Source organism: Lissotriton vulgaris, chromosome 2_2 (assembly GCF_964263255.1).
Source record: "Lissotriton vulgaris chromosome 2_2, aLisVul1.2, whole genome shotgun sequence".
NCBI lineage: Eukaryota > Metazoa > Chordata > Amphibia > Caudata > Salamandridae > Lissotriton > Lissotriton vulgaris.
The window spans coordinates 287037906-287049333 of record NC_141688.1 but is presented as its reverse complement, the minus strand read 5'-3'; the positions used below and the strand labels follow the sequence as shown (position 1 = coordinate 287049333).

The following is an 11428-nucleotide window of genomic DNA, read 5'->3' as shown; positions in this document are numbered from 1 at the left end:
TCTCTCAATCCATATGTTTGCAAGTATGGAGGCAATAAGGTTGGAGTGAGGCCATCAAAGCTTAAGCTGCGAGTTGGCACTTTTTCTGCCAACCTCTCAATAAAACAATCTACCGTAGTCAGCATGCTGCTGAGGGCCACTTTCCACAAAACTGTCTACTGACAGTATCAAGGGGTAGAAGTAGGAACACCTGAGTAGCAGACAATCTTACATTTCAATGACTTCCATAAGTGAAAATACTTTTAGGTAACAGGGAACCAAAATCAATCACTCAGCTACTCAAGACATTCAATACATTACAAAAACAAAATTACAATTAGCTCAAGCAAAAACGATTAAATATAATGAATATCATTAATGAACACTATGGCAGATAAAATGTGTGGTCTACCCGATAACGATTAAACTGTTTTATTCTGTATTTTTGTATTCTATGAATGATGCACTACATCAGCATCAAGAGATTCACAGATTAACAGACGGAACTAAGGGAGGATTGTACCACTGGTTGTTTACTCAAATTTCATAAGGCCACAATTTCCTTTTTATGTACATTTTTAAACATGTATATATACTGTTTTGACGTTGCAACATGCATATCTTCAGTCGGATCCTCTGAGTATCTCATAATTCCGTCTGTCATCTAGTAGTTTGCGGCATTCTCTGTCATAATTGGCCTGGGTTTGAATGACTATCGCGCCACTTTATCGGCTGGTTTGATGACAATCTCGGAGTTGTTTGCTAACTTCTGCAGGGCCTCTTCCTCTTTGCGAAGTGTTTTGAAATGTCGTTTTTTCAGTGTTTGGTAAGTTTCTAACTCCTCCATTACTGCTTTCTCAAAAGTCAATAGCTCTACTGGTATGGTAGAGTCTAGAGAGGTGAAAGTGGACTTCTTTCTCAAGCCTGTGTCTGTTTGGTCGGTGTCATTGACCTCATTCTCATTGGTATCCTTAAAGAAGGCCTTTAATTTTAGTTTACGCATGAATTCTTTCATTTCCTGACAAATCTTAAATTTGTCCATTCTGTTTGTGGGGACAAATCCGAGGCCCTTCTCAAGGACCTGGTGTTGAGAATCAGTAAGTTGGAGGTCACATAAGTTCACTACTAAGTTCCCCGGCTGGTTGAAGCGGTCATGCTCCGTGTTGAAACACGTGGTGGTGCTTCTGGATTCTGAGATTCATGAGGTCAATGACACCAACCAAACAGACATAGGCTTGAGAAAGAAGTCCACTTTCACCCCTCTAGACTCTACCATACCAGTAGAGCTATTGACTTTTGAGAAAGCAGTAGTAATTGGTACAATATTGGAGCCCCTCTCAAATTTCGAAGACGCATTTTTGAGACCGTTAGTACAAGCGACCAATACCTATATTAAAGATACCAAGGCAGTACTCCAATTGATAGAGGAAATACCTTTTGTCCCCGAGCATGACCTATTACTCGGATTGGATGTAGAAAGCCTCTACACGAGTCTTCCCCATCGTGAAACACTTGAGATAATAGAGGAAGTACTCTTTTCAAGACCATGGCAGTACCAGACCCCGAGGCAAGTAGTTCTGGAGTGCATCTCTCTGGCGTTGAAGAAAAATGTCTTTCTCTAGGAGGGCACACACCACTTACAGAAGCATGGGACCAGCATGGGGAGCACATTTGCTCCTAGCCTGGCTGGTCTCTATGTCCATCACTTAGAGAGCACAAAAATTCTCCATCTACAGAACCCCTTCCGTGATCATGTGGTCACATGGAAACGCTACATAGACGATCTGCTTGTAATCTGGAGAGGTGACATTCAATCTGTTCAGAATTTCATGATCTGGCTTAACCAGCAAGATCAATTCTTTAAATTCGCTCTTACAATGTCAAATACATACCTGGTATTTCTAGACCTTAACATTTACCCCAAACTAGGTAAATTACAGAACTGTACTCACTTCAAACCCACTGCCAAGAACTGTCACTTACTGTACAACAGTTTTCACCCAAGACACCTGCGGGATAACCTCCCCTACGGGCAGTTTCTTCGCCTCAGACGAAACTGTTCCATAATCACGGAGTTAAAAAAGCAGGCAGCTGATCTTGAGCAAAAATTACTGAATAGGAACTATCCTAAGTAAATTGTTAAGAAGGGCCTAAAAAGAGCCAGGAACACCAATAGAGAGGCCCTACTAGAACCTACAGTGCCCAAAGGACGGGAAACCCGTCCAATATGTGTAACTACATTCAACACTAACTCAAACAAAATCACAAAAATAGTGAACAAACTGTGAGAAGTTGGCCTGATAGGTAGTGTTTCCAATTCTGGAACCACTGGTTATCAGTCCAAGCAAACCCCAAAGATGTCAGGTTGTAAGTCAACCTTGTTAGACAAGCTATCCTAGTGGTAGCATGGACTAAGCAGCCTTAAAGGCTTAACTTAAGAGGTCGTGTTAAGCGAGCTGTTTTACCACATACAATCCTGTAATCAAATGAAAGGACACCACACAAGTATATATTGTAAAAATATATGTATTTATTTCTAAATTACTCCCCAGTACTCTTTATGAGGAAAGGGGCACAAGCGTTAAATCAAAAGCACAGTAAAACATATAAAGTTGCACAATTATGGATGAGGGCGGGTGGCCACTCAAACCATATATTAAAAAAGTGGTATAAGGAACACTTATCGAACAATGGTTAGGCCTAGGGCCTAGAGATTCGCTGGGAGCAGTCAGGACTAGCAATGCTGAAGTCGGGAGTAGCCCACAGGAGACGGGTGCAGCACGGAAAGTGCGGCTCGCACCAATGCAAAGTCAATGGTGCGTAAAAGTTGGATAAAGTGAATTAAAAGATACTTCCGCTGAACCTAGGAACACAAAACTTTAGACACAGACCCTAGAGGTGTGTACCAGTGTAAGGACACCGGCGTTGCAAAGTTACCTCACCCACAGGCCGTGGGTGCACAGGGTCGAAGTGGCGTCGGGTTCTGTCACGCAGGTTCTTGGTGCTTGGAGCTGTTGCAGCTGCAGGCGCTGTGAAGCAGAAGTGTCCGGTGCGATCCAAGGGTGGATCGAAGTAGAAAAGTACCTGAAAGCAGAGGGGACAGAGTCTGGGTCACTCAGCAGTGACCAGGGTGGAACCAGGACGGAACCAGGCAATGTCGGGCGCAATCAGGCGGTTGTCGATAGGCTTCTCTCCGCTGTCACGTGGGCTCTGGGGCATCTGCGACGTCCAGGAGCAGGTCACGATCTGTCCCACGTAGGCTCTCGCCGTCAGCACCGTCGGCTTCAAGTTTGCAGCAAACAGCACTTGGCAAAAGCAATCCACGCAGAACCGGGAGATTGCTTATCACTCGAACCAGGAGGGTCAGAGTGGGGGCTCCTTTTTACAGGAGCTGGTGCAGATCTGGAGCAACCAGAAAAGCAAGTCGTATTTCAGTTTTCGTCGGCACAGGGGCCACAAGCCAGCTGGCAAGTGACCGGGCCAACGCGTCGAGCGCACACAGGCAGAAGGGCCCCACGCAGCAATCGTCGAGTGTGGAGGGGTGAGCTTTGGTGCAAGTGGAGCTCAGGGCTGGGGCTTCTCAAACCCCGGTGTACAGCTTCGAGGGTCACTCGTGGGCTGCACGGTCAGCGTCTCGTGGCTTTTTCAAGATGGCGTGCCCCACGCTTCCGGTCGCCTCCACGGGTCTCAGCTCTGCAGGGACTGTGGATCGGGCAGGTAGAAGGCAGGCAAGCTTGATCTCGTCGATCTCTGTCGCTCGAGTTCCGGCGGGAACTGCAACAAAGCAAGGGTCGAGGGCTGGATGGTACCTGTTTGCACAGGATGGTCACTCCTTGACCACAAGGGAGATTCTTCAGTCTTCTCACGTCGTGTAGAAAGTCGAAGGGTCCAGAATTCGTTTCTTATGTTTCTTCAGGATGATCTGCGTTGCATTGGCACTGCTCCCCCTCTTATTCCAATCTGAGGGGTGGATCTCCTGCTAGGTCCCTCCCCTATGGGTGGGACCAGGAAGGGGGGTGGTTACACCCACTTTCCTTTGTCCAGGTCTCACTGGAGCTGGGGCTGGGCTGCCCCAGAACCGGTTTGACCTGATTATGCAAGGGGAAGCCTTGTGCTCCCCAGGCACTGTCTGGTTTCATTCAAACCTCCCTGCTACAATCCACTATCTCCTGTCTGGGGTGGTGTCACACCTCCCTGTGACAGGAAATCCTTTGTCCAGGCCTCCTCTGCTGAGTTTTGGTCAGCAGCAGGAGGTCAGACATGTGTCTGTGGCAGAAGCATCCATTTTGTGGATCTGAGGCTCTTTTAAAAATCAACCGCGTTTTAGCAAAAGTAACATGTCGTCCCCTCTAGAGGGGTGGAATGCTACCCCCGTCGCCAGGACTGGCGAGGGGGTAGTATTCCAAATCGTATGACACCTTACACAACATGTTTTGATAAAGCCAAACCAAAGTTGACATATAACCGCGAGGATTATAATGCACTTAATAGTATATGGTTTGGCATTATCCCGGAACAGCTAAGGGAATTGGTCCCGACAGCTGCAGACAGGCTCAGCTCATGCTAGAGCACCATCTCACATTAAACCACGCACTCTGCCTTCAGGATTGTTAAGGCCTGCCATAGGAGTGGCTCACAGGTTTATATGTGTCCAGATAGGTTTAGATATAGGCATACTATATCTAAGCAAGGGGTGATTACACCACCTTGCCCCAGCTGAGTGATCAGCCAGTTGTGTCAATTTTAGATAGCCAGCCAGGGGTGGCAAAAGATATGCTGCAGCCCCTGGTAGGCCTTGGATGCACCTATGCCCTGGGCACCTATAGTGCTCTGTACAGGGGCTGATAAGGTGACCCAAGCCAATCTAGTTATGCACCTAGGGTACATAGAATCCATTTTACAGAGAGAGCAGATAGCCTGGGGCCCTGATTAGCAGGGAACCAGGCCAACTAAGTCGAAAACCAGCTAAACACAAGGCAAAAAATCTGGGGTAACCATAGTCAGGTAGCCACCTTCCTACATAACCCCCCCCCCCCAAACGAAAGGAGATAAGGCTATCCTTGGCCAGGTAAGCCTTTATTGCCTGAGTGGCCATATAAGGAAGTACCTGCACTAGCATGGGTACCCCCTGTCTCATGGTCCACTAAGCAGTCCCTCACCCTAGGGGTATTAGAGGGTCTCCACCATAGGGAATCACTACCTTGGGTGTGTTTATGCAAAGTTAAAGGCTGGTTTGGATATGGAGCATTGAAGTGAGGCTCCACTATTTTTGGGCTCAACTTCCTCCAATTATCTTCCACCATGTGTGCCTTTCTTTCTTCAACTGAGTTGCACTGAGCTCTCAGGGTCAACCTCTGGCTACCTAAAGCTGGAGGCTGGGTCCCTCTGTTTGGCTTGCTGGAGGGACAGTTCAGGTTTGGGCCCTTTGGGTCTCAGGTTTGGCTGTGCCCAACAGAATCCATCTGTGGGAGGTCCCTAACTGTTTTTAAGGGGGTTCCCTCAGGAGTTTTTAAAGTTTTCACCTTACTAGGCCTACTAGTTTTGGTGCCCCTAATCTGTTGATGGGGGTGCTTTATTTGACAGGGGGCCCTCTGGGTCTCACTGTCCTTCTTGTCCTCTGCAGCCCTGGGCTGACTAAGGCAAGGTAGAGAGGGGCAGGTTACCTGCTCCAGACTGGATCCCACCTAAGAAGGGTCCACTGCCATCAGAGGCTCTGTCAGGCCAGGCCTAACAACCTCTGGGGCAGTTCCTTCATCAGGGGTAAGATCAGTTCCCTGAGGAGGCTGATCCTGTCCTACTGTCTGGTGAGGGGGAGATTTCTCTTCCTCCTCCATGCTCTCAGTTTGGGTGGAGTGATCCATCATTTCAGGCTTCACAACACACATATCTGTTTGAGTTTGGGCTGTGGCCATCACAGCCCCACCAACCTTTTCAGGAGGAGACTCAGTTTGGGTTTCTGCTGTTATCATAACAGCTTTGCTATTCTGTTTTGGAAGAGCTTCTGGTAAAGATGGGGCAGAGAGTTGCTCAGCCCTACCAACCCTTTCAGGAGGGACATCTTGAATTGGGGCTATAGCCAGTACAGCCCCACTAACCTTTCCATTGGAGTTTACCATTCTAGAATGGATTTCCTGTTCAACCTCAGCCCAGGCTGAGATTTCCAAATCATTACCCAGTAGACAGTCTACAGGCAAGTTTGGTGACACTGCCACTCTCTTTGGGCCAATGACACCTCCCCAGCTGAGACTTACTACTGCCATGGGATGATTTGTTTGGATGCCATCAATGTTTGTTACCTGGTATCTGGCACCAGGTAAAAGTTGCTTAGAGGGGACTATACAGTCAGCCACCATGGTGATGCTAGCCCCTGTGTCTCTGAAAGCTTCAACTTTCAAACCATTGATGATGGGTTCTTGTCTATATTTGCTCAAGGTATTTGGGCAAACAGAGAAGTTGGCAAACCCCATGCCAGTCTCATAAACAAGATCATTTGGGGATGGGGACCTGGATAGGCCAGGGTCCCCTTGGGCTCCAAAAGTAAACCCACCCAGATTCCTGGGTGTGCTCCCACTTCCTGGGGGATTACTGCTGACAGTAACAGGAGGTGTTGGAGCTGGCTTTGGAGGTATGTTTCCTTTATTGCCATTCTTGGGACAACAGCTGTCTGTTTTGTAATGCCCAACCTGTTTACAGGCATGACAATAAGGCTTTTTCTCAGTTGATGAAGTGTCTTGGGACCCACCCCCATTCTTGGAGTTTTGGGGCCCTGGGGAAGTCTTTTCTTTACTTTTATCCCCACCCTTATCTTGAGGCTTGGTAGACTCCTTCTGGTTACTGTCCTGATTCTTAGGCCTAATCCTGGTTCTGACCCATTTATCTGCCCTCTTTCCCAATTCGTGGGGAGAGGTCAAATCTGAGTCCACCAGGTGCTGGTGTAAGAGCTGGTTCTGACAATTACTTAGGATCTGCTCCCTCAATCAAATTATACAATCCTTTGAAGTCATGTACTTTGCTGCCATTTAGCCAACCCTCCAGAGCCTTAGTTGCACAATCAACAAAAATCAGTCCAGTCCTGAGTCTGTGTCTTCTGGGTGTCTCTGAACTTTAACCTGTACTGTTCAGTGGTTAAGCCAAACCCATCTATCAGGACACTCTTCAGGACTTTGTAATTGCTGGCATCCTCATGTCTGACAGTGAGGAGCCTATCTCTCCCTTTCTCTGAAAAGGAGTACCATAAGATTGCTGCCCACTGTTCCTCAGGAACCTGCTGTACCATGCAGGCTCTCTCCAGAGCAGTCATCCATTTGTGGATGTCATCCCCTTCCTGATAGGGGGGCACAATCTTTGTCAGGTTTCTACTATCATAGGACCTGGGTTTCTCTTTAGGAATTTTGCTGCCACCAGTGGCATCTAAGCCACTTAATTTCTGTTCCCTTGCCAAGGTAAGTTTAGCTTGAGCCAAGGTAAGTTTAGCTTGAGCCCGAGCTACCTCCTCCCTCTCTATCTGGAGTTGGACAGCCCTCATTCTGGCCCTATGCTCTTTTCTCTGGGAGGGAGTCATCCCTCTTTGAGATTCTCTTGAGGCACTAGAAAGATGAGAGTCCCCTGATGGAGATCTCACCCTCCTGTTACCTGGGAGAATTTGGTTATGAGATCTGGAGTGGTGCTGGCCCTCTCCATTCTCATGTAGGTCCAAGTTGGCCTGGTTAAGCCTGGCAACCTGTACCTGGTTTCCCCTCTGATCCTGATCTTCAGGCTCTTCTAAATCAGAGCCTTCCTCTTCCTCTTCTTCCTCCTCCTCTACTTCATCTTCAGGAAGATCCTCATTCTCAGGGGAGTGTATCCCTTCACCTGATTCTAAGGGAGCCTGACTCACCTTATCTAGGTCATCCTTTTGTAGGAGAGCTACTAGGGAAGGAATGGTAGGGCCTCTGCCCTTTTTTAGCCCCCTGGCTGTGCACAAGGCACTCAGGTCTTTGTGGCTAAGGTTGTCATATCTGGATGTTGTCCCTATAGGATCAATTATTACAGGAGCAGAGCCTGAGGCTCTACCTGTATCAGACATGACTGCTAGTGAGGTGTAAGTGATGCACTTACCTACACTGAGTGTTTTCCTACTGTACCTTGCTAGTGAGTTGTAGTCAGGGTGTGCTAATCCCTTTAATCTACAACTACTAAATTCAGTAGAACTTAATATGCTAAGCTTTTGATTTATATGTACCTAGAGGTACTTGATGTGATCTTTCAATTTGATAAAGATTGCAATGGTAAAACAAACAGCAAGCTCAAATCCCACCGCTGCCACCAATGTGAGAAGTTGGCCTGATAGGTAGTGTTTCCAATTCTGGAACCACTGGTTATCAGTCCAAGCAAACCCCAAAGATGTCAGGTTGTAAGTCAACCTTGTTAGACAAGCTATCCTAGTGGTAGCATGGACTAAGCAGCCTTAAAGGCTTAACTTAAGAGGTCGTGTTAAGCGAGCTGTTTTACCACATACAATCCTGTAATCAAATGAAAGGACACCACACAAGTATATATTGTAAAAATATATGTATTTATTTCTAAATTACTCCCCAGTACTCTTTATGAGGAAAGGGGCACAAGCGTTAAATCAAAAGCACAGTAAAACATATAAAGTTGCACAATTATGGATGAGGGCGGGTGGCCACTCAAACCATATATTAAAAAAGTGGTATAAGGAACACTTATCGAACAATGGTTAGGCCTAGGGCCTAGAGATTCGCTGGGAGCAGTCAGGACTAGCAATGCTGAAGTCGGGAGTAGCCCACAGGAGACGGGTGCAGCACGGAAAGTGCGGCTCGCACCAATGCAAAGTCAATGGTGCGTAAAAGTTGGATAAAGTGAATTAAAAGATACTTCCGCTGAACCTAGGAACACAAAACTTTAGACACAGACCCTAGAGGTGTGTACCAGTGTAAGGACACCGGCGTTGCAAAGTTACCTCACCCACAGGCCGTGGGTGCACAGGGTCGAAGTGGCGTCGGGTTCTGTCACGCAGGTTCTTGGTGCTTGGAGCTGTTGCAGCTGCAGGCGCTGTGAAGCAGAAGTGTCCGGTGCGATCCAAGGGTGGATCGAAGTAGAAAAGTACCTGAAAGCAGAGGGGACAGAGTCTGGGTCACTCAGCAGTGACCAGGGTGGAACCAGGACGGAACCAGGCAATGTCGGGCGCAATCAGGCGGTTGTCGATAGGCTTCTCTCCGCTGTCACGTGGGCTCTGGGGCATCTGCGACGTCCAGGAGCAGGTCACGATCTGTCCCACGTAGGCTCTCGCCGTCAGCACCGTCGGCTTCAAGTTTGCAGCAAACAGCACTTGGCAAAAGCAATCCACGCAGAACCGGGAGATTGCTTATCACTCGAACCAGGAGGGTCAGAGTGGGGGCTCCTTTTTACAGGAGCTGGTGCAGATCTGGAGCAACCAGAAAAGCAAGTCGTATTTCAGTTTTCGTCGGCACAGGGGCCACAAGCCAGCTGGCAAGTGACCGGGCCAACGCGTCGAGCGCACACAGGCAGAAGGGCCCCACGCAGCACTCGTCGAGTGTGGAGGGGTGAGCTTTGGTGCAAGTGGAGCTCGGGGCTGGGGCTTCTCAAACCCCGGTGTACAGCTTCGAGGGTCACTCGTGGGCTGCACGGTCAGCGTCTCGTGGCCTTTTCAAGATGGCGTGCCCCACGCTTCCGGTCGCCTCCACGGGTCTCAGCTCTGCAGGGACTGTGGATCGGGCAGGTAGAAGGCAGGCAAGCTTGATCTCGTCGATCTCTGTCGCTCGAGTTCCGGCGGGAACTGCAACAAAGCAAGGGTCAAGGGCTGGATGGTACCTGTTTGCACAGGGTGGTCACTCCTTGACCACAAGGGAGATTCTTCAGTCTTCTCACGTCGTGTAGAAAGTCGAAGGGTCCAGAATTCGTTTCTTATGTTTCTTCAGGATGATCTGCGTTGCATTGGCACTGCTCCCCCTCTTATTCCAATCTGAGGGGTGGATCTCCTGCTAGGTCCCTCCCCTATGGGTGGGACCAGGAAGGGGGGTGGTTACACCCCCTTTCCTTTGTCCAGGTCTCATTGGAGCTGGGGCTGGGCTGCCCCAGAACCGGTTTGACCGGATTATGCAAGGGGAAGCCTTGTGCTCCCCAGGCACTGTCTGGTTTCATTCAAACCTCCCTGCTACAATCCACTATCTCCTGTCTGGGGTGGTGTCACACCTCCCTGTGACAGGAAATCCTTTGTCCAGGCCTCCTCTGCTGAGTTTTGGTCAGCAGCAGGAGGTCAGACATGTGTCTGTGGCAGAAGCATCCATTTTGTGGATCTGAGGCTCTTTTAAAAATCAACCGCGTTTCAGCAAAAGTAACATGTCGTCCCCTCTAGAGGGGTGGAATGCTACCCCCGTCGCCAGGACTGGCGAGGGGGTAGTATTCCAAATCGTATGACACCTTACACGACATGTTTTGATAAAGCCAAACCAAAGTTGACATATAACCGCGAGGATTATAATGCACTTAATAGTATATGGTTTGGCATTATCCCGGAACAGCTAAGGGAATTGGTCCCGACAGCTGCAGACAGGCTCAGCTCATGCTAGAGCACCATCTCACATTAAACCACGCACTCTGCCTTCAGGATTGTTAAGGCCTGCCATAGGAGTGGCTCACAGGTTTATATGTGCCCAGATAGGTTTAGATATAGGCATACTATATCTAAGCAAGGGGTGATTACACCACCTTGCCCCAGCTGAGTGATCAGCCAGTTGTGTCAATTTTAGATAGCCAGCCAGGGGTGGCAAAAGATATGCTGCAGCCCCTGGTAGGCCTTGGATGCACCTATGCCCTGGGCACCTATAGTGCTCTGTACAGGGGCTGATAAGGTGACCCAAGCCAATCTAGTTATGCACCTAGGGTACATGGAATCCATTTTACAGAGAGAGCAGATAGCCTGGGGCCCTGATTAGCAGGGAACCAGGCCAACTAAGTCGAAAACCAGCTAAACACAAGGCAAAAAATCTGGGGTAACCATAGTCAGGTAGCCACCTTCCTACACAAACACTGGAAAATCCTGACTTGTGGCTCCTTGAATTTTCCAAAACCAATGTTCTCCCACAGAAGGGGGAAAACCCTGAAAGACATTCTGGTCCACAGTAGACCGAGGACCACGAGAGACAGTGGCCCTCCAAAGTTAGCAGCTGTAAATGGCCACCATCCTTGTGGTGGATGCACCTCTTGTGAATTTACCAGTAAAAGCAAAACCATTAAGTTCTCAAACGGAACCACCTGGGAACAACGTGCGTTCGCTAACTGCAACAGTCGTAATGTTATCTACCTTATCACTTGTCCCTGTGCCAAAGAATACATCGGAATGACCTCTAGACCAGTCAACATACACATTGGTGAGCAACGAAGCAACATACGTTGCAAAAAAACCACAACCAAAATGGCCACTTAT

General features: G+C 48.5%; 1 protein-coding gene across 1 annotated transcript in view; it reads right to left on the bottom strand.

Annotated features, from left to right (window-relative positions):
- Positions 1-691: 691 nt before the first annotated feature.
- The window catches only part of EXT2 (exostosin glycosyltransferase 2), a 106014-nt gene continuing 95277 nt past the window's right edge, over positions 692-11428 (bottom strand). Inside the window, exon 6 of the mRNA XM_086959820.1 lies at positions 692-1060. Within this exon, the coding sequence (XP_086815946.1) occupies positions 692-1060 (369 nt within the window). The remainder of the gene's footprint in view (positions 1061-11428) is intronic.